This window comes from Lemur catta, chromosome 10 (genome assembly GCF_020740605.2).
Source record: "Lemur catta isolate mLemCat1 chromosome 10, mLemCat1.pri, whole genome shotgun sequence".
NCBI lineage: Eukaryota > Metazoa > Chordata > Mammalia > Primates > Lemuridae > Lemur > Lemur catta.
Genome location: NC_059137.1, coordinates 21,253,522 through 21,276,286, shown reverse-complemented (window position 1 = coordinate 21,276,286; position 22,765 = coordinate 21,253,522). Strand labels below are relative to the sequence as shown.

General features: G+C 39.3%; 2 protein-coding genes across 6 annotated transcripts; one reads left to right on the top strand and one right to left on the bottom strand.

The window, feature by feature from the left end:
• Window positions 1-257: 257 nt before the first annotated feature.
• On the bottom strand, window positions 258-7,442 carry CDC26 (cell division cycle 26). 4 transcript variants are annotated; one of them, XM_045563598.1, is made up of 5 exons: window positions 7,236-7,442; window positions 6,831-6,881; window positions 5,367-5,474; window positions 4,767-4,888; window positions 258-687 (listed from the first exon to the last, which is right to left on the bottom strand). In XM_045563598.1, exons 4-5 carry the CDS (start codon window positions 4,845-4,847, stop codon window positions 511-513), a joined length of 258 nt encoding a protein of 85 aa, XP_045419554.1. In that variant the 5' UTR covers window positions 4,848-4,888; window positions 5,367-5,474; window positions 6,831-6,881; window positions 7,236-7,442; the 3' UTR covers window positions 258-510. The 4 variants fall into 4 exon arrangements, with proteins under 4 accessions (XP_045419554.1, XP_045419553.1, XP_045419555.1 ...); XM_045563597.1 differs by lacking the exon at window positions 6,831-6,881; XM_045563599.1 differs by lacking the exons at window positions 6,831-6,881; window positions 7,236-7,442 and adding an exon at window positions 6,946-7,228.
• Window positions 7,443-7,474: 32 nt separating this feature from the next.
• Window positions 7,475-22,025, top strand: PRPF4 (pre-mRNA processing factor 4). 2 transcript variants are annotated; one of them, XM_045563576.1, is made up of 14 exons: window positions 7,475-7,606; window positions 8,411-8,588; window positions 10,476-10,662; window positions 13,037-13,124; window positions 13,525-13,604; window positions 13,759-13,852; window positions 14,358-14,452; window positions 15,837-15,895; window positions 16,326-16,449; window positions 17,816-17,905; window positions 19,827-19,949; window positions 20,059-20,166; window positions 20,256-20,374; window positions 20,899-22,025. In XM_045563576.1, exons 1-14 carry the CDS (start codon window positions 7,580-7,582, stop codon window positions 21,090-21,092), a joined length of 1,566 nt encoding a protein of 521 aa, XP_045419532.1. In that variant the 5' UTR covers window positions 7,475-7,579; the 3' UTR covers window positions 21,093-22,025. The 2 variants fall into 2 exon arrangements, with proteins under 2 accessions (XP_045419532.1, XP_045419531.1); XM_045563575.1 differs by having other exon boundaries at window positions 7,477-7,606; window positions 8,408-8,588.
• The last annotated feature ends 740 nt before the right edge of the window (window positions 22,026-22,765 follow it).

Below are 22,765 nucleotides of genomic sequence, written 5' to 3'. Positions count from 1 at the left end.
ACTTCTTCAGGTTTACACAAAATCACTAGAATTTAATCTCCACAAGGGCAGGGATCTTTGTTGATTGGCAGTGGTAGGCACCCTATAAATGCTTGTTAAATGAATGAGTTAAATGAAAGTGACAGAGATCAACTGGAAGTGTTCTGTGCTTAGGGTCTTTTAATGAAGATGGGAAGAATGATGTCACTTCTGTAGCAATTGCCTTTTAAAGTCTGGGGGTTAAGAGTGTTATTATACTTCATTAACAATGCCTCACATTTTTCCAAAAATATATTTATTTTTAAAAACAAAAATCAGATAAGTTTTACAGAGTTAAACTTTCCAGAGACAAACCAGAGTTTGGATTCCAGCTTAGAGTGAAAGTTAAGCATCCGTAATCCCTGCAAAAGTATTTCTGCAGGAGGTAAAACATTCTGCTTGACTGTGAGCACTCACTTCTCTAAATCTGGTTTGTACTTCTGCCATCAATTGGTTCCATTCCAGGGCTCCGACATGCAAGAAAATCCATCTCTAAAATTCAAAACTTCCAAATTGAGATGAGCGATCGTTGGGCTTGGGTTGGGGTTTATAACCAATTCGATCATTAATCATTTGTTCCCGGCTCTTGGGGTCACTGCTGACCCCAGCAGCTCCTTCTCCATCACTGCCTCCTACAACTTCCACATCTTCCTTCTGTTTCTTTCGGGTCTGAAAGTATAAAAGTTTTAGGATTAAGGCAACATTCTTTCAATTAGCAAATGTTTATTTAGCACCTATCATGTACTAGGCATGGGGTAAAAGATAGGGTTAGAGTTTAAAGAACAATAAACTGAAATCTGAGGTTTAGGATAGTTAGGGGCACAACGAAGATAAAGGTATGATCCCTACCTTCCAGGATGTCACGGTCTAATAGGGAAATAGGCAAATAGACAATTATAGGGTGATTAGGGCTATGACAGAGAGAAGCCCACACTGCCAGAGAGACACAAAGAAGAAGAGGTGGGAGAGTGGTGGTGGAGGTTCAAAGCAGGAAGCTGCAACTAGAAAGATACATAAGAGTTAGTGACAAGGGGAAGCGAAGGATATTTCAGCAAATGTATTATTCAAAAGAGTAAATGAAAAAATCAAGTGAGTGGTAAAACAATAACCACTAAAAATCTATAACCTGACTGATCCCATGAGATTGAAAGTAATACTAGAAGGTTTTATGCTATCAAAAAGTCTGAGTTTTAGGGCTTCTTTTTGTTTTCCATAACAGTGACTGTAGAATTCACAAAGTATGTCTTAGTTTATTTTCAAAAAGAGACTAACACTTATCCTATAATGAACCACTACCTGACTATAAAGATGATATTAGATGATAACTTTCTCGAAGAGAATGAACAGTTATTTTAACTATTGTTCCTTATTAGAATGGCTCAACTATTCTAATCACTGAAATTACCACCATTCCTCATCACTTACTGCTGAACTGCAAGCATTTAAATGCCAACATCAAAGTATTACAGTGAATCAAATCAGGTATTACCTTTTATGTTACAAATATAATGACCTTCCTGATTACTCTCTAGTTAGTCTACACTACCAATACGTGACATTAGAAAGTTCTACCCAAACACCTTTGTGAAAATAAGTTCTACAAGGCAAAGGACTCTTATCATTCTGAGCATATCCAAATGGAATGAAATCATTTAAAAGGCTTCCCACTATGAACAAGTGCTGACTGTTTCAGAAACTAGTCATGGTAGTCTAACCAGACTAATTTCGGTAAAAAATGAAATATACCAGTTTTCTACTGGTTTCATTTTAGTTTAGGGTATGACTTTCCCTCCTTCCTAAGTTACTCTACAACAGGTCAAACCCACTAGATAACTGCCTTTTGTGGACAGACTAACTCAATGGTGAGCTGATTCTGCAGAGAACTAAGTTCAGTATGCAAACTTTTATGAGGCTGGTAACAAGTGAAGTTTAAACCATACTTAAAGCTCATCCTTAATAACACACTATCAATATGTGGTTTTGTTTTTGTTTTTTGAGACAGAGCCTCACTCCGTCGCCCTGGGTAGAGTGCAGTGGTGTCATCATAGCTCAATGCAACCTCAAACTCTGGGCTCAAGTGATTCTCCTGCCTCAGCCTCTCCAGTAGCTGGGACTATAGGTGTCTGCCACTGCGCTCAGCTTATTTTTTCTATTTTTGGTAAAGACAGGGTCTCGCTCTTGCTCAGGCTGGTCTTGAACTACTGACCTCAAGTGATCCCTCCCACCTCGGCCTCCCAGAGTGCTAGGATTACAGGCGTGAGCCACTGCACCCAGCCTCAATATATGTTTTCAAGAAGCAAAAAAATGATGATGCTTAGAGAACACTAAACTCTACTGGGATGAAGAAGGGGGGAAAGAAATCTAAGCTATTGGTCTTATCATGAAGCAGATATAATACCTAGTAAAACCATCATGTTCATGAATGCATGCAAAATGTAATGTCCTCTGCCGTATGGTACAAAACATCTACTAGAACAGCAAATGAAAACAGACTTGTACTGCGTCCTCCTTTGGGCCTGGTAGCTCAGGGAACAGATGCAGGATGAATACACTCATTCCTGCCTTCAAGGAGCTTCAGGCCCAGCAGGGGAAAACAGAAAAACAGACAATTATAACAGAGAGTGACAGCACAGGAGGAGGTTGAATCCAGCCCCACTGGAGACTGGAGCTGACTCAAAAGATGAGTAAGAGTTAGCCTGGCAAAGATAGGGAAAGGGCTTTTCAGGCAAATGGAACACAGTGTGTACAGTAACTGAGGTTAAAGTTAAAGACAACTCGGCAACAGAAGATAAAGTGGAGAGATAAGCAAGGACCAGGTCACAAAGGGCCTCGAATGCTATGCTAGGGAATTTGGAATTTGTTCTGAAGGCCACTGAAGAATATAAGCCTTAGTAATAGATATCTATACTATGTGGTAAGGCCACACTTAAAAATACGTATAGGTGCAGTGGGTCATACCTGTAATCCCAGCACGCTGGGAGGACAAGGAGGGAGGATCACTCGAGGCCAGGAGTTTGAGACCAGCCTGGACAATATAGTAAGACCTTGTCTCTACAAAAAATTTTTTAAAAAAGATTAGCCAGGCATGGTGGTGCACACCTGTAGTCCTAGCTACTCAGGAGGCTGAGGCAGGATTGCTTGAGCCCAGGAGTTCCAGGCTGCTGTGAGCTACGATTGTACCACTGCACTCCAGCCTAGGTAAGAAAGTGAGACCTTGTCTCTAAAAAAAAAAACATATTGGGCTCCTACTACATTACTACATGCTACATACTGGGAACTCAATGGTGAAGATGACAGATATGGTTTCTGCAATCAAGGTTCCTAATGTAAATGATTTTATAATAAATAATTGTGAATTATAATAAATGCTGTTAAAAAAATATGGTGCTTTGTGAGAGCCTAATGAGATGGATGCAGCATGGATAGGAATGACACACCTAACTCGGACAGGGTCAAAAGAGGCCTCTCAGACTGAGGAGGTGACATTTAAATAAGACTGGAAGAAAGGGGGAGCCTTCTAGATAGAAGGAAATAACATGTGCAAAGGCCAAGGAAGTGATGAATATTTTGGTATGTTCAAGGAAATGAAAGGAAGCCAGTGTGGCTGGGGTATAAAAGACAAAGCAAAGGGTGGCATGAGGTGAAACTGGAGAGAGGCTAGAATGTCTAAAATCTTATAGGCCATGCTAAGGAATTCAGATTTTATTCTAAGTGCAGGAAGCCAATAAGGAGTTTTAAACAGGGGAATGACATGATCTGAAAATTTTCAAAGATCATTCTAGATACCTGATGGAGAATGAATTGAAGATATAGATATTAACAGGGAGAGATGGTTACTTGAATTAGGGCTGTAACAGTGGAGATGAAAAAAGATGGGGAGATTCTAGACAGTCTGGTGGTAGAAGCAAAGGATTCGCAGACAGATTGAACACAGAGGGGGAGGGAAAGGGAAGACTCAAGAATGACTGCCAAGTTTCTGGCCTGAGCAACCGGGTAGATACCGAGATGGGGAACACTAGAGGAAAATGGGAGGATGTCTGGTTTGGGGGGGAAATCATGAGTTTTTGTTTTGTTTTCTTTTTTAACATGTTAAAGTATATAGTAGGCTAGATATTGGCACCCAAAGCTATCAGTTCCTAATTTCTGGAATCTATAAATGTTGCCTTATATGCAAAAAGGGTCTTTGTAGATATATATGATCAAATTAAGGGTCTTGAGATAGGGGGATTATCCAGGTAGGCCCTAAAAGCAATCCCACGTATAAGAAGGAGGCAGAGGAAGATTTCACAGACAGAAGAAGAGAAGGCAACGTGACCATGGATGCATGGAGTGACATCTTCACAAGTCAAGAATGCCCACAGCCACCAGAAGCTAGAAGAGCCAAGGAATAGATTCTCTGGAGCCTCCAGAGGGAATGTCACCCTGCTGACACCTTGATTTCAGCCCAGTGATACTGATTTCAGATTTCTGGCCTATAAAACTGTGAAAGAATAAATTTCTGTTGTCTTAAGCCACCAAGTTTGTGGCACTCTGTTATGGCAGCCATAGGAAACTAACACATAAGTGTGAGATGCCTGTAAAGCATCCAAATAGCGATTTCAAATAAACTGTTGGTTTACAAGTCAGAAGTTAGAGTTAATTCTTTCAGCTGATAGTAAATAACAAAAAGAAAAAGAGAGAGAGAAAGAAAAAAGAAGTTAGAGTTTTGTTTTAAATATTCCTAAGGGTTTGAAGGGTTGTATTCTTACCTCTAGGTCTTTTCGAATGCTCTCAAACTCTTCAATGTCATCAAGCTTTAGTTCTAGGCGCGTTGGTTTTCTTCGCAGCATGCTGAAATCAACACTAAGGGCCACACCCAGTGAACTATTAGCTGTTAAAAATGGCATAGAGGAGAAAAAACTGGACGTGATAAGTTTCAGCTACAAACATAAGATCCATTTATAAGCATGCACACTGAAGTGAATGGCAGTGTAAAAAACTCATTTGGATTTACATATACACTTCTAAAGTCTTTAGATATATGATTATTACATTTTATTATATGATGGAGATCCACAACTCTATAATTCCAAAAAACTCTTTCTGTAAGAACTTAAAATAGCCAGGTGCCTATAAGAGAGAATTCTAGGCAACAATCACTAACCTCATACTCTAGTCACATTCAGAGACATTCTAGCTAAAAGAATAAGTTAATTATCACATCTTAATTCAGTATAGTTAGGGGGATAATAGGCAAACCATTAAATTTAATCTACTCATGTATACATAAGAATTTGTCAGAGATTTGTGATCACTCCTGAATGCTAAAATCAGTTTGCTAAATCTCATGAAAACTCCCTCTAACTCACCAGTTCACAGGATTATCCTGAGGGTCAAAATAAGTCCTAGAGGGATAAGTCATTCATTAGACAAATACTTCTTGTGCTCCAGCTAGAGTTAAAAGGTACAGTTACAATCTGTGGGGAAAACAGACAAAGAGAAAATTGTGATATAGTGTAATAAGAACTCTGATGAGGGTAATACACTGGCATTACACAGGCACCAAATCCAGTCTGGGCTGAGTGTAGGGTAGACAGGAATGTCAGGTAAGGCTTCCTGGAGGAAATGATGTCTTAGTCGACTTCTAAAAGATAGGCATGAAGAACAAATGCAAAAAGAGGCCCAAGAGACTACTCTACAGTCTGAAATCCCAAGGTAATACTGTGTTAATAAAAAACAGTTTTTTGAGAAAACACAGCTCCCCATATTGAGTTGTGTAGGCACCATCTTTATAATTTCTGCAGCATCCAGTAGAGTGTATCTATAATAAGCAGTCAATAAATGTCTGTTGAATGAGAGATCCAAATACAGACAGTACAATGAACTTTTCTTGAGCACTCTGCTAGGATTTTCCATTCTTATTCTTTACATTCTTATTTTAACACAAAAACCCTGTGAAGTTGGCAAAATTATCACTAGTTTACAGATAAAGAAGTTAAGCCCAGCTATCTCAGTTTTGATAAGACTATCGGACTTCTATAAAAATTATACATAGGTCAACATGGTGAAGATTAAATGAGAATGATGTAAGTGAAAGCTTTTTAAAAGTATGTGCAAATATAATTATTATTACAGTTTCTAGGATGAAAATAGGGAGTGTGAAGGATACAAAGGAAGAAATATTTCCTTCTCCCATGAAGCTTGGGACAGACACAAGTGATATTATCAACATAAAACACTGAAAAAAAGAAAACACACAAAACACTGGCATATTACATTTCAACCTGCTCTATACTACATCTTATACTATTCTACCACATTCCAACGTAGACAAATGGTAGAGAAAGCCAAAGTTCTAAACGGGGTAAGGAAGGCATACTTGAAAGAGAAAAAAAAAATCTTCTATACATTTTAATTTTTCTGCAAACTGTGAAAACCTCACTACTACGAAGCAGTATAGAGTAACGGTTAAAAGTGCTGGCTCTGGAGGAGAACGGACAGAGGTTTTAATCCCACTACACCACTGATCTTGCACAATTGTTAATAATTTCATTGCTCACTAGACCTTACTTTCCTTATCTGTACTCTGTTGATATATGGACTGAATGACGCAATGCACAGTAAGCCCTGGAACATAAATTGGCATTTAATAAACGCTCAATAAATAACAGCTATTATTATTGTAATTGTTCTAGGGGTTGAGTGGGAGTCTGGCCATCTCAGGAAACACCAACATTTTGAGAATCTCCCATACCCACATGGGGGCAAAAACCCTGTCCTGTTCATCTCTGACGACCCAGCACCCAGCAGAGCACAGGGCCATGCAGAGTTACCTGACACCTTCCGATCCATCACCTGCCTCTCAATCTGTTACAAAGACCGAGCTGAAAACAACAAAACAAAATGAACAGCAACAAAATCAGGCCGCCTCCTCCGCCGGGTCTTTACCGTACTTTGGCGCTAGAGGGCTCTTCGAGCTTAATCTCTCGCCGCTGCCCAAATCCACTGCAAATGCACCCAGCTCAGAGGGAGCCCCCGGGAGGCCTCCGGACCGCGAAGAACAGCCCTCCTCCCCCAGCTCCAGGCTGCCACCTCAGTCCCGGGCGAGGGTTTCCATGGCAACACGATCCTCAGCTCAGGTAAAGGTTCCCGTAGGCTCACGGTGGAGAGGCGGCCCCCAAAGCCCTTGATTTCCTCCAGACTTCAGCCCGGAGCCAAGCTCGGAGCCAAGCACTTACCTCTTTTCAAGCTTGCTCAGCCCCTTCCTGGAACCTCGGCTCCCACCACGTATCTATTGCCAAGACAACTGGACTACACTTCCCAGACTGCTCTGAGCCTCTCTCTTTGCAGAACCTCGTCTACCGCGAGCTTTACTTGGAGGTTCTTCGGCACATGCCTCTCCATACGACCAGACTCTCTTTCTTACTACAACTCCCATCATGCTCTGCACCGCCCCGGGAGCGGCGACGGCTCTGAGCTCACTTCCGGTCGATGACGCAGTTCCGCTTTGCTGGGCGCGCGGTGGATGGTCTGAAACTTAGAGCTCCGCTTTTGCCCGGGGTTGGCGGCTCCAGATCTCAGCATGGCTTCCTCACGGGCCTCCTCCACGGTACAGAGCTCGGGGTCTCAGCTCACTCTGGCAGGGAGAGCGGAAGGGTTGGGTGTCCCTGCGGGTAGGGGCCGGGGCCGTTAGAGAACGGGCTAAGGCGGTGGAGGACTCAGGAGGAAGGCTACGGTACTCGATAGTGTCTGTCCTACAGAGCCTAGCAGCGTTTTCCTTATCCCTAAACCCTTGCCTGTGATGTTAGCTCATTTGCCCTTCTCCCACTACTGCCCCGAACGGTAAACACCTCTTCCTACTGGTCCAAAAACAGTGCCCTGAAATGGGAAATGCCTTGGCCAAAACTGATGTCTTTGTCAGAGCTCGGAATTATAATGAGGCCTCCTAACTTTTACTGCCTCACGTCTGAAAATGTTTGAAATGTGTAGACTAGTAACTTTGTAACTTGTTGCCCCTTAGCACCACTTTGGTTATTCAGTTATCTTTGGTATTTCCCAGTGATGAGCAATAACCCTGGAAGTATCATAAAACATAGGAAGAGGCTGCACTTCGAACAGAATGGAGTAAACATATTTGAAAGGAAACCTTTGATATAAAAATAACCAAGAGAATGATACTAGTTTTATCAATCTCTTACTTCCTATCTACCAAACTTAGGTGATTGAGGGACTGAAACATCCTCCCCCACAACCCCACAAATCAGTGAAAAACATTTTAACTGGTGTCTAACTTGTCCTTTCACTTGGGGAGGAAATAGGATTGAAGCTCGGAATGAGCTTCATCCTTTGGGGAAGCCCAGCAGATTTGCTAAGATTAAGCCTTAGGTTAATCCAGGTCTTTGATATTTAGCAGGCAGCCAAAACTAAAGCACCTGATGACTTAGTCGCTCCTGTTGTGAAGAAACCACACATCTATTATGGAAGTTTGGAAGAGAAGGAGAGGGAGCGTCTGGCCAAAGGAGAGTCTGGGATTTTAGGAAAAGAAGGACTTAAAGCAGGAATCGAAGCAGGAAATATTAATATAACCTCTGGTAAGATATAAATTGTGAGCCCATCTTTACCTTTGATGCACCAATTTTCTGTAATGAATACCTTCCTAAACATAAATATCACCTTTTTTGTAATGTCAAAAAATTTTGTAGTCCAGGCACGGTGGCTCACACCTGTAATCCTAGCACTGTTGGGAGGGTGAGGAGGGAGGATTACTTGAGCCCAGGAGTTTGAGGCTACAGTGAGCTACATACACACTCCAGCCTGGGTGACAGAGGGAGACCCTGTCTCAAAAGAAAAAAAAGTGCACTTCTTAAACTTGCATCTTTAGATCTGTAGAATCATCCAAAGAGTCTTTTTCTTACAATTTTTTATACAGTTTTTCTTCCATGAATTAGTGATTTAACCAGAAGTTGAGTATGCATTTAGATTCAAATTGATTCCTTTTGTCTTCTGGGGAACTAACATTGTTCTGGCATTGGTTTGGAGCTAGAGTGGTTCATAATATTCTCCCTTTTGAAGTTTTCCAATTATTTTTTACTCACAATGAGATATCTTTTCATGTTATAAAAGTAATAGTAATTTTTATTTTAAAAGATTGAACACTATATGATTGTGTAAAGTAGAAAATCCTGTATTATTAATTGAGTGTGTCTGACAATTTTTAATGAAGCTATAAAAATATATAATTTTTTCCATAAATGAAACCATGATATATACATTGTTGTGTAACCTGCATTTTCACCCTATGCACTGTTTTGTTTTGTTTTGTTTTGTTTTTTTGAGACAGAGTCTTACTCTGTTGCCCAGGCTAGAGTGCTGTGGTGTCAGCCTAGCTCACAGCAACCTCAAACTCCTGGGCTCAAGCAATCCTTCTGCCTCAGCCTCCCGAGTAGCTGGGACTACAGGCATGCGCCACCATGCCCAGCTAATTTTTTCTATGTATTTTTAGTTGTCTGGTTAATTTCTTTCTATTTTTTAGTAGAGACGGGGTCTCCCTCTTGGTCAGGCTGGTCTCGAACTCCTGACTTCGAGCGATCCTCCCACCTCAGCCTCCCAGAGTGCTAGGATTACAGGTTGAGCCACCATGCTTGGCCACTTTATGCACTGTTGAGGATATCTTTCCATGTCTGTCATGAGAGGTCCATTGTATTTTTTAAATATAATTGTACCTGTTTATAATAAAAAATTTAAACAATATGGAAGGATATAAAATGAAAGACTCCTGCGGAAAGAACATCTGTCAAGTTTCTTATTAATCTTCCCACACATCATTTTCTTTTAAACTTTTTATGCTGGGTTTTTTTTTCCCCCAGAATATTACGGGAGTACAAATGTTTAGGGTACATATATTGCCTTTGTCCTGCCTGAGTCCATTTATGCTGTTTTTAAATATAACCACAGCATCACCATACCTCCAATTTTTAATCCAAAGGCTTATATTTGGTGTGGGTTTTAAAACTAGTTGCTAAATTATCCAAAAGCCTTAGAGTCATAGAAATTTCATTTTCATAGTAATTATTTCAAGTTTACTAGTTAATGTTTGTAAGTGTTCCTATAGTGGGACTGTTTTAGAGAATAGCTTTGGCAATTGTTAAAATAACATTTCTATTTTATCTTCTGGATAGAAAGCCTAGCCAACTAACGAATTTGTTAAAGATATTCTGTACTCTTTCTGATCTCATTTAAGCTGTGTTTTTATATAGGTGTAAGATTCCCAAATGAAACAAGAGGTGGCTTGAACTATTCTTCTACCTTTTAAAGCTGTGTCATTTACATTCGTGTGTTTGGCGTAATTTAGTAAACTGTATCTATAAAGTGTTTTATTAGGCAGTAACCTTTCCTTAGGAGCATACACAGACTCCAATTGTTAGAAATTATTTCTTTCCCCCATTTGAAAAAATCTGATTTTTTTTTTTTTTTAATAGGAGAAGTGTTTGAAATTGAGGAACACATCAGTGAGCGACAGGCAGAAGTATTGGCTGAGTTTGAAAGAAGGAAGCGAGCCCGGCAAATCAATGTTTCCACAGATGACTCAGAGGTCAAGGCTTGCCTTAGGGCCTTGGGGGAACCCATCACACTTTTTGGAGAGGGCCCTGCTGAAAGAAGAGAAAGGTGCCCTTTCTAAGTACTTACTTTTTTCTTTATTAATCACAGAGTTCTTGTCCAAATTTCAGTTGATCTTTCAGTTGAAACTTTAATAGAATGTTTCAGATAGTATTAAGAATATCTTAAGGTATGTTTATATTGTTTAGCCCATACTCTAAGTCTTAGGCCAATTTTTATTCCACTGTTGATTTTTCTTTATAGACTGTGAAGAGGGTGCTGACATCCCTTCCCCTCCCTTCCCTCCCCAACATGAAGTTTTGAGTTAGATAAACATTTTTTTGTTGAGCTTTGAAAATTTAGACATCAATCCATTCCATGTCAGTGGCGTAAGACATAATGATAATTGTTTTTTTGGATGTTATTGAAGAGGAGTACTGCCCTCAGATAATGCTCCTCTTGTGATTTTGAGGTTGCAAAGTCTCTTAGTGATGGGCTAGTTGTATACAATTATGAAGAGCCCCTCTTGGCTCTCTATCCACTGCCCCATCTTGCCCCTTCATCATCAAGTTTCTTGGGAGGGTTTATATTTACTCTCTTGAAGTCCTTACCTGCAATTACTCTTCAACCTGCTGCAAACTGATTGACCCCTACCACATTGAAATTGTTCTTTTTTAAGGTCAACAACCTGTCTTTACTAAGAATAGCCCTAATACACTGCAAACCACCCCTCCTTTAAATACTCCCTTTCCCTCACTCTCATAAGACCAAATGCTCTTGATTTTCCTCCTATCTATCTAGCTAATTCTTCTCATTTCTAAACCTTTTTTCCTGCCTAACCTTTTATCCTTTACTCGCCCTGGGCGATCAGATCTTTTCCCATGGTATCATTTGCCATGTATTGATATATTCTGATGACTCCCAACTCTCTCTTTGTAGCCTAAATATCCCACAGATACTTCAAACTTGAGACATCTAAACTGAAATCTGTTCCCCACCCCTTTCCCATTCTCTTTGCACAATTCTAAGTTGAAAATATTCCTCACCTCCTTTATAATCCATCAGCAAAATATAGTCTATTCTACTTCTGAAATATACTTCCAATCTGTCCTCTTTGCTCTGTTTCCATTGCTTTCACTTCTAGGCTGTTGTGATAGCCCCAAATGTGTTGTGTTCATTGCTTGCTTAAAATCCTAGAGTGTCTTATACTTGGAGTAAAAAACTTCAAATCATGACCTTTAAGTTCTTCAGCCTTACCTAGTACCAGTCTTCCTCAGTTTACTAGACTAGCCACATTGGTCCTTCTGGAATACTGTAGCTCTTTGTATGTCTTTCCACATAATTGTTCTCTTTTTTTTTTTGCTCTCTCTTGTCTTTTAGAACTTTTATATTCTTTTGTTTCAGCATAAATGCCACCTATTCAAGGAAGCCTTTCCTTACACCTGACTCCTTGCAAAGTAAGCCCCTCCATTATTCTCTGTCATAGTATGTTATTTTCTTATACTTTTTTATTGTTGTTTATTTTTTGCTTTTTCCATCAGCAAAGTCTATTTTATTCCTTAATATGCCCCTTAGGTGAATATTTTGAATCACTGCTGCCACTGTGTTAATTGAAGTCTACCATTTTGACTCAGGATTCCTACAACAGTATACTGTCTGATTTCCATGCCTTTATTCTTCCCTTTTCCATCTGTTCTCTATACTTTCTCAGAGATATTTTTCAAATGTAAACCCTCCTTAGCATGGCATTAGCAACTCTTGGTGACCTGGCCCCTTCTTAGATTTCCAGCCTTATTCCTCTGCAGTCTTCCTCTTGTACTCTATGCTCTAGCCATACTGAGCTATTTATGATTCCAAGTTCAACATGTTTTTCTAACCTCCAAACCTTTACGTTTGTTTAACGCTCTGCCTTGACTATGATTTTCCCATTCTTGACCTCTTGAACTAATTGAGGACTCAGTTTAGTTAACACTTTTTCTATGAACCTTTCCCTGATCTTCTAGCACTCTGTGCTTACTGCTACCATGACACTTAATATAATGCACTATAGTTCCCTAGTACTTTCTGTCTTCCCCCTAAGACTGTGATACTTGAAATCAAGAACTGATTCTTAGTCATTGTGATATACTTAGTACCTGAGTCAGTATCCAGCACATTGTGGCATTGAGTGAAGGTTGGCTGTCTTTACAGACCAGGTGGTAGCAGTGTGGGGGCTAGCTGACTCTAAACTGAAAAGGGTAATTGCTTATAGTTCAATTTAAGGGATTTTCAGATAAAAAAGATTGAGTGAAAGAAATCACATTGGAAATTTAAACATGCCTACTTGACTCTTAAAGAAGTTTGCTAAGGGTTTGGTGAGAGAATAGTGGAGGCATGCTCCCATTTAAGATGTACTTTTTTACAATCCTATCTCAACAGTGTTTAAATTGTTTTTTTGTTACAGGTTAAGAAATATCCTCTCAGTAGTTGGTACTGATGCCTTAAAAAAGACCAAGAAGGATGATGAGAAATCTAAGAAGTCCAAAGAAGAGGTAGAATATGTCTTTGCTTCACAGTATAAACATGAAGGAAATGAGGGGATAGTTCTCTCATTTTCTGCTTTCAATGGTTTGTTTTGGTAGGATCAGGGGAAAAATGTCTTTGAAGGCTCTACTGTTGGCAATAGCTCGTGCTGCTTGTGTAGGTATGAATGGAGCTAAGGAAGCTTTTCAGTTAGGAAAGAATCATCACATTCCTGGTATAACTTAACAAGGAACCAGAAACTATCTAAAAGACACCATAGAAAAAAATACAGTAGAAAGCACATATGCCTGATATCCATTACCAGACTAATTCACCTTCTCTCTGGACAGTTATGATAGAGAATTGTCAGCTGTGGGAGAGGCAGAAATGCTTCAGACTTAACATTTCTGCTCTTAATTTTCCTTTCAGTATCAGCAAACCTGGTACCATGAAGGACCAAACAGCTTGAAGGTGGCTAGACTGTGGATTGCTAATTATTCACTGCCCAGGTAAGGAGAAGAAAGAAGCATATTTTTTGTTTCATCTCAGGGACTGAGGGTTTGCTTTATAATGACTGGTTATTAAATGAAATTGAGGGAGATACATGTGTGGGCCCTTGTTTACAACCCATTTACTTACAGTAGTGTTTTTTCTGTGTCACAGGGCAATGAAACGCTTGGAAGAGGCTCGTCTTCATAAAGAGATTCCTGAGACAACTAGAACCTCCCAGATGCAGGAGCTGCACAAATCTCTGCGGGTAAGATGCTCTCAGTGATTGCCCAATATGTAAAGTTTCTTAATATTTATTAGATTTTTCTATTTGGGCACTTCTAGAAGGTAAAGGCAGCTATTATTCCCCCTGCTTGAGCTGTTGTGATAGGAAGGAGCCATCAGCTAAGGTAGCAGGAACCTACTGTGCTTTGTAGTCAGCAGAGGCCAATGGTTCTACCCTTTAATTCTCCCTTTTAATATGTCAAAGGTGTGCTTTAGATTTGTCCAGGCTGTTCTGTTTATATTTAGCTGACACGGAAGCTAGTGATACTAAGGCTATAGGAAACAGTATGCTGGAGATTCAGATAGGCCTTGACTCCATTTATTAATATAATTGTCTCCTAACAGCAACAAAAAAACTAGAAGAATCTTGGGGTGGTTTCAAATGGAAGTTGCTTTTTTTTTTTTTTTAATGATGGAAAAGCCTCAGAACTCTTGGATTAATCTATTACTATCAATGATCACCATCTGTCCTTTTTTCTTTTTTGAAGTCTTTGAATAATTTCTGCAGTCAGATTGGGGATGATCGGCCTATCTCCTACTGTCACTTTAGTCCCAATTCCAAGATGCTGGCCACAGCTTGTTGGTAAGTTCCATTTTAAGGTGACATTTTTTCCTAAATGGGGGATAAGTTCAGGAAAAAATTAGCATTTGTCTTAGATGTCTATTTCTATGTCCTTTTCCTCCACATCTTATGATTACAAATGCTAGTGTACTATCCGCTGTATGATACGGTATAGCCTTTGTTTAACACATTAACTGCCATGTGAGTTGTATTTAACTCATAAGAGTTTTGAGCCCAGAGCCTCGTGAAGCATGTAACTCTTGTCTCTTCACTTTGGGAGCCACAAGAACTATTTTTCAAGTTGTGTATAACTCACATGCAGAAAACAATAAAAAATAACAAATTTTTCATTCAGTTAGAAAGGATCGTTTTGTTTTCAAAGTTTTTATTCTATTTTCGTAATAAAACACCATGGCCCCAAGGAAAAATTTTTTTTTTCTGGTGTGGCAGTCAATGTGTTAACCATTCTTACTGTTTAACAAGGACTCCAGAGATCCATGACATGTATCTGTCTGTCTTGTTCTTGGTACTAGTGTTTTGGAGCAGGTCATAGTTAGTTATAGACCCAACTAGTATCGACACCTCAATATAGCTTTTCCTTTTCAGTGATGTGATCTAGCTAAGATACTTAATCCCTGTAAGATGGGGTGAGGTAGTGTTTGTAAAGCATTTTGCCTTGATAGTACGTATTGTGGTAAGCACCCAGTAGATAATAATTACTGCTTTATCTTTATTTTGTTTTCTGCTTACTACCACATATGCAGAAAACTCTTAGGATGTGGTAACTTTGTTGTTTATTTTGGTTCTGTTTTTTTTGTGGGACATGGCTATTGAGTGAGAGAGAAAGCTTCCATTGCACAGGAACCACTTGACTAGGCAGCAATTGAGACTGGCTCAGGAGAAGGCCAAGAAACTGTACCTTAGTTACTTTATGAAGTAGAAATTCCTGCCTATCTACTTCACAGGGCTGTTATAAAGATCATTTGAGATAATCAATATAAAAGTAATTTGTTGGAAAATTTCCAAAATAAAAGATCTTTAAAGAATTTAAGTTCTTTGTAAGTGGCAAAATGCTATTCATAGTTAAGGAGATGGTATCAATATTATTCTTATTGGATAGTTTAATTTGTCCTACCTTCCCTTACAAATTGGTCTAAAAGTTAAGGAGAATGGCAACTTGTACGATGTTAATTATGGTACAGTAGAGGCCTCTGGTTGCTTGCAGCCTGACTGTAACTTTTTCTTCTATAACCCTTCAGATTATAAGGCTTTTATTTATTTTTTTCTGTCGGCCACTGTAACATTTATTGGGGGTGAGAAAAGATTGTCCTTTAGTAATGTTACCAAGGTACCTTTTCCTTCCCAGACCAACCCTGGCTGAGATGATTTCCTTTGTATTTGATAGGAGTGGGCTTTGCAAGCTCTGGTCTGTTCCTGATTGCAACCTCCTTCACACTCTTCGAGGTAAGTGAGAGTTTTGTGTAAATCTCAGTCTTTTTCCCAGGGTGAGCTCTGTTATGCCACAAACTCTGCCTGATACTCAGACTGAGTACGCACATTAATTCTTGATTGGATTTGACTTGGTTTTCTCTGGCTGCAAGGCTGGAATATAATGACTTTCATACACATTCACTTTTCTTTCATGTCCAGTCACGCTCTGGCCCTTTATAATCCATGAACCAAAAAAACAAAAAGTTTATTTCTGTCTTGCTTTTTTTAATGTAATTTAAATAGTTTACATTGAAACAGTTTATTTTTTAATAGTTGAATGGTCACTTTAATACTCTGTATATCCACATGTATACTCATCTATGTTATTCTTCATAGTCTGTATTTGTACAAAGGTTATAAGGAGGTGGGAACCCTTTAATTTTCATCTTTTACACTCCTTTAGGCCATAACACAAATGTAGGAGCTATTGTATTCCATCCCAAATCCACTGTCTCCTTGGACCAAAAAGATGTCAACCTGGCTTCTTGTGCTGCTGATGGCTCTGTGAAGCTTTGGAGTCTTGACAGGTGAATATTACTGTTCTCTGGTCCATACTGCTGTCACTAAAGTAGTGGATTGGTTGGCTTTCAGGACCTCAGGGTTAACATGAGAGATGCTCTAAGAGTCAAGGTAACTTAGTGTGAAAATAAAGTGGAGGATTTCTTTCTTAGACCTTTTCTCACCAGAGGAGTTGTGCCGTGTTTTTCTAAACTGTTAACTTTGGACCTTGATTTTTGCTTCCAGCCTAGTGGCCACTGTTTCTCAGCTTCATTTATTCCAAAAAGATCTAACCTACCTCCTACACAATAGAGGTAGATTATCTAAAGATAATATTCTTGGCAGCCTGTTGGGTTTTGGTAAACAGCCACAGGGGAGAAGAAAGTGAGTTTCTGTCTAGCACTATTGCCAAGGAAGTGATGTCTCCTCTCAGTAGCGTCATCTTTTACCTAAGAATATATTTCCTAACTACAGCAGTTTTTTTTAATGTGGTTATGATTATTGTTTTCCAAAAATTTTAGCACCTTGTTGGCTAAAAGACATCTGAATTTAATTGCTTAGTTTTTCTTTCTTTGGGAAAACATATAAAGGTTTTTATTCCAAAAATTTTTTAGAGAGCTAATTAGTGTCTACACTCTTTGCCAGACAGGGTCTCATGTATGAGCATAACAAGTTTTAATTGGCTTTGGTAATACTTAGCAATATTTATTCCCCTGGGGCTTTGGTTCTATATATGCACATTGACAAAGTTCCCTTTTTAATTGCCCTCTTTAGGGTTCATGTTTATTTCCTTTTTGTTAAAACAGTTTCAGATCTTCTTTCTGTGGTTGATGGTTAGCAGAATTTAATGGCCACCAAAATGAGACTAAGCCTCTATCTATTTAGAAGTTCCTTTTTCCATTTGAATTTTTGAACAGGCCTAAATTTAAGAAAGATTTATCTGTAATCCACTTGTACCAAAACTGTCTGATTTCTATATGCTCACATCTCTACCAAAGTATATTTTCTTACTAGAATCCAAGCACCCCTTTGGTGCAGAGTGACTATTTTGCTTATCAGGCTAATGTATTTTTTGTTTATCTCTAATCCTAAATGGTGTGCCATTAAGATTAAGAGTTTATTAATGAAATGAATTAAGGTAGAAAGCCAGTGTTTATCAAAGTGCTGTGGGCAGTTGTGCACTCTGAGCACATGTACTAGTCTCAAATCTTTTAAAACCTTAGGAAGTGGCTTAGATTATTGTTAGTCCTAAGGTTTTAACAAATTCCAAGTATAGTTACAATTTAGCCCTTCATATTGTACAGAATGAGTATGTCTGCACAACAGTTAATAAACTTAACTAATATTTATGTCTCTATAGAATCATTTACTTGCATGTGTTCGATTCCTTTTAAGCGATGAACCAGTGGCAGATATTGAAGGCCATACAGTGCGTGTGGCCCGGGTAATGTGGCATCCATCAGGGCGTTTCCTGGGCACCACCTGGTAAGCCATCCTATTGTTTTATCTGTACAGGCCTGTGGCATCTTGTGACTATCTGCCAGGTAAAGCTGTAGAACAGAGATCTTCAAGTAGGATTTTCTTGGCCTGCAGTGAATTGGAATCAGAAGAGAGTATTTAACATAGTTAGGGCTAAGTGTATTTGCTTTTAAATTGCAATTAATCTGAAATTTTAAAGTCACTAATTGCCAGAAAACTAGGATTTTTACTCTTTCTTCTCTTTCTTGACCAGTGTGTAGTTTTTTGCTATACATTGTATTATAATCTCTCTGCCAGCAAATCAGTCTACCTTTCTGGTTCTGTAAGTTCATTGAGGCCAGAATCTGTTAAAGAACTTTTTCACTGAGGTATAATTTACAGACAGTGGAATGGATTTACTTAAGTGTACAATTCTGTCATTCTTTATAAATGCATAACACCAGGTGACCCACACCCCTGTCAATACAGAGAACATTTCTGTCACCCCAGAAAGTTCCTACATGCCCCTTCCCACTCATCTCCCCCTGCTAAAGCAATCACTGTTCTGATTTCTATCACCATAAGTTCATTCTCTCTGTTTATACTGTATGAATTCATTTGCATCTGGCTTCTCTTACTGTGCATAACATTTTAAGATTCATTGGTGGTGTTGCATATGTCAGTAATCCTTTTTAGTGCTGAGAATTATTTGATTGTATGACTATGCCACAGTTTATCCATTCTCCTGTTGACATACACTTTGGCTGTTTCCAGGTTTTGGCTAGTCAGACTAAAGCCGCTATAAATATTCTTCTACAGGGCTTTTTGTGGACATGTGTTTGTTTGTTTTTGAGACAGAGTCTCACTGCCTGGCTAGAGTACAGTGGCACTATCATAGCTCACTGCATCCTCAAACTCCTGGGCTCAAACGATCCTCCTGCCTCAGCCTCCCAAGTAGCTGGGACTACGGGACTGCAGGCACGCGCCACACTCATGGCTAAGTTTTCTGTTTTTTTAGAGACAGGGTCTCCTTCTTGCTTAGTCTGGTCTCAAACTCCTAACCTCAAGTGATCCTCCTGCCTTAGCCTCCCAGAGTGCTAGGATTACAGGAGTGAGCTACCGCACCTGGCCATTTTCTTTCCCCCTTTTAAACTTCCAAGCAATTTTCCAAAGTGGTTGTACCATTTTACATTCCCAGAGTTCTGGTTACTTCACATCTTTGTTAACATTTGGTGTTGTCAGTCTTATTGTTTTGTCCAGTCTAGCAGATGTGTAGTGATAGCTCATAGTTTTAATTCTTATTACCCTGATGATCGTTGATGTTGAGTACTTTGTCGTATGCATATTGACCATTTGCATATCCTCTTTGTGCAATGTCCATGTGCTTTGCCCATTTTTTTTTTTTAGTTTCTCTTTTGTCTTTATTTCTACGTGCGTAACCAGTTCCACCACCATGTATTGAAGAGACTTTCCTTTCCCTATTGAAATTGCTCTAGTGCCCTTGTTGAAAATCATTTGACTGTATATGTGTGGGTCTGCTTCTGTGCTCTCTGTTCTGTTCCATTGTTGTATTTGTGATTGATTTTTATATTCCCAACATCTAATTTAGGCCTCAGTAAAAGTATAAATGCTCAATGAATGCAGGGACATAACAGTGGAATGGAGGAAGAAAGATGGCAATAGAATCATTGCTGGGCCATTCTTAGGAATTCTGTTCTTAAAGTAGCCACTGGGGAAGGTTTACAGCAAGTCCATGGTTTTCTGCTTAGCACCTAAGACAGATATGCTTAGTTGTTGAGGCATTGTTTATGCCAGAAAGGAATTTCCTGTTAATGTGATTGTATGAATCAATCATATTAACTTCAGCTACAATTGTTTGTAGTACCTAATACATTTTAGAAACTGAATAAATACCTGATGGTTGATTATTAGTGTGATTTGTTTTTAGCTATGACCGTTCATGGCGCTTATGGGATTTGGAGGCTCAGGAGGAGATCCTGCATCAGGAGGGCCACAGCATGGGCGTGTATGACATTGCCTTCCATCAAGATGGCTCTTTGGCTGGCACCGGGTAAGGCTTCTTCCGCATAGCTGGGTAGCTCAATAGTTGCACCTCTTATGTATTTGTGCTCCCATAGAGAACCGGATTCAAAGTGTTCATTTATAAATTATTTTATCAGGGGACTGGATGCATTTGGTCGAGTTTGGGACCTACGCACAGGACGTTGTATCATGTTCCTAGAAGGTCACCTGAAGGAAATCTATGGAATAAATTTCTCCCCCAATGGGTAAAATAAAGTCACTGAATGAGAGGTGGAAAGGGTTCTTGGTAAGAAAGTACTTGATTTCTAACTTTGATAATGCATCTAATCCACAGCTACCACATTGCAACTGGCAGTGGTGACAACACCTGCAAAGTGTGGGACCTTCGACAGCGGCGTTGCATCTATACCATCCCTGCCCATCAGAACTTAGTGACCGGTGTCAAGTTTGAGCGTAAGCTTTCCTTCTGTTTTAGGCCCTAAGTAACAGACACACAGAGATTGTGCTTCCAGGAAATGTAGGCCAGGCTTTAGTTTTACTGAGAAGTGGAAGAGGAGAGAATTTGACCTCTATTAAAGGAGCGAATTATAATTTCCTTCCCTTTGCTGTGCTCTTAGAGAGAACTATGGTAAAACATGCTGCTTGTTGCCAGGAAGTAAAGAAGACTTCCGTGAATGTTTTGCTTCAGTCTTTCCTCCATGGACTTTCTAAGCACTGAATCCTTAATATTTGAACAGATTGTCTATCAGGGAAAGAGCCAAAAGACCATAAAAATGTTATTTGTTCCCTTAAGTCACCTGTGGTTGTCACTTTTTCCTGGAGGCGTAGTAGGAATATAGAATCAGAGTGCTGGGTTTTTCTGAATGTAGAAATACTCTTTTTTGAAATATGTGTTTGCAGATTTTTGTGCTTTTGTTTTCTTACACTTTTTTGAATATTTGAATTCCTAAAGCCATTCCCCTTCTCTTCTCCTGTAGCCATCCATGGGAATTTCTTGCTCACTGGTGCCTATGATAATACAGCCAAGATCTGGACCCACCCAGGCTGGTCCCCACTGAAGACCCTGGCTGGCCACGAAGGCAAAGTGATGGGTTTAGACATTTCTTCCGATGGGCAGCTCATAGCCACTTGCTCATATGACAGGACCTTCAAGCTCTGGATGGCTGAATAGGCAAGACCGTGGAAAAAGGACTCTGACTTCACACTCTCCCTTAGGAGCCATTTTCCTCGAAAGAAAAGAATTGAATTGTTTAGTTCTATCATGTTTTCTGCCAATTACCATGTATAGACCCGCAATACAATTGGATTTCCATGTCAGTCCCCACTCCAGGCTGATAGCCCAGTCTCTAGGTGATGGGGAACCCCTTTCATGGTTGAAAATTTAATTCTCCTCTCCAGGGCTTGCCATGAACTGTGTAGACATTGTTTTTATTAATCTTTTGTTTGAATGCCCTATAGTCTCCCTTCTCACAACACTCAGGATTGGGACTGACTCTCTGTTTTTAATTCTTAAAACTTGGCTTTCTATAACGTGGTATAGAAAGTCCTTCCCATGCTTTGGGAAGGACTACATGTGACCCACAGAGCCAGGTGGCTGGACTATATTCTTGAAGCTGTCAAGTAAAGAGGCACATATCAGCACTGATTGGTTCAACAGTGCCTGACAGCGAGTGCCTTCCCTCTCCTTCGAGAATGGGAGATGACACAGTAGACCACAGCTATGCTGATGGTTGTGCAGTGAAGATTCTACTTCTTGCTGTTGATTTCACTTGGAATGCTAACTGTATCAAGAAGCATCGGGAAACTCAGAACTGAACCTTTGCCTTGTCAGAAAATGTCTTTCATTTTGCTTGGAAGTTTGGCATTCCTTGTGTTACCCTAAAGCAAGGCCATTGTGTCAGGACTCAAATTTTTAGAAAGTGAACATGATGGCTCTGTTGTACAACTTTCTTTTCTGTTGGTGGTTTAATGTATTTCATGTATTAAAGGGTACTTCATCTTGAGGTAACTGGAAAAAATCCCTAATAGGTATTCCTAAGCGTAAACCTTTTCTTTTTTTCTTTATTACACACTTGCTAAGAGTAAAATCCTATTATAAAAACTATCCTTTAAAGAATTATTTTTTATAGTTAAGCATTTTCTGAACCTCAGCTGTTGATCCATAGAAGTCCTTTTTTTTGGTTTGGAGTATAACAGATGATCTCAAATACAGATTACTTCAATTTCTGTCTCCTTAGTAAGCATTGTTAACAATTTTTTTAAAATAGAGGACTGTATGCATTGTGGGCCAGACTACCTGTGAACTGTATCTTGACTCTGTAATTCTTACTGGTCATGCATCTCTGAGCTCTAAAATTACACAGTAAATTCAATTCACACAAAAAGATAGGAATTTGGAAGAAGAAGGGTTGTCCACAGAGGAGACATTAAAGAAAGGCTTATATGATAGCTTCCCCTTGAATGTTCAGAATCCTTTTCATTTGCTATTCCAGAGAGGTTGAGAATGGCTTTGTTCAGCGCTCTTCTGTAAACTGAATGTGTAACGTATAGCTAAACATACTGTTTTTAGTCTGATTTCAATTATAACCAAATATTTACATTTCCCATGTAGGTGTTAAGCTTCTGAATTGTCAAGGCTACCCTCTTTGGGGCACTGTTGTTTAGGTATTAATGAGTTCTATTTCCTTAATGGTTTGCTATGAAAAGAAAGTATTTTTCATTACCACCTTTGGAGCATGTGTAAAATAATGAAGAACACTGGTGTATGAGCATACAGTTTGGATATAGTGTGCTAACAGGTTTCAGTTTCTTAAATTTAAATTTTACTATTAGTTCTCTTAGACT

Coding starts and splice junctions, on each gene's coding strand:
- CDC26 (XM_045563598.1), bottom strand. CDS start 4,847: ATGCTGCGAAGAAAACCAACGCGCCTAGAACTAAAGCTTGATGACATT. Junction 688..4,766: donor GCATTCGAAAAGACCTAGAG/GTAAGAATACAA, acceptor TTATACTTTCAG/ACCCGAAAGAAACAGAAGGA.
- PRPF4 (XM_045563575.1), top strand. CDS start 7,580: ATGGCTTCCTCACGGGCCTCCTCCACG. Junction 13,605..13,758: donor GCTAATTATTCACTGCCCAG/GTAAGGAGAAGA, acceptor TCTGTGTCACAG/GGCAATGAAACGCTTGGAAG. Junction 14,453..15,836: donor ATGCTGGCCACAGCTTGTTG/GTAAGTTCCATT, acceptor TGTATTTGATAG/GAGTGGGCTTTGCAAGCTCT.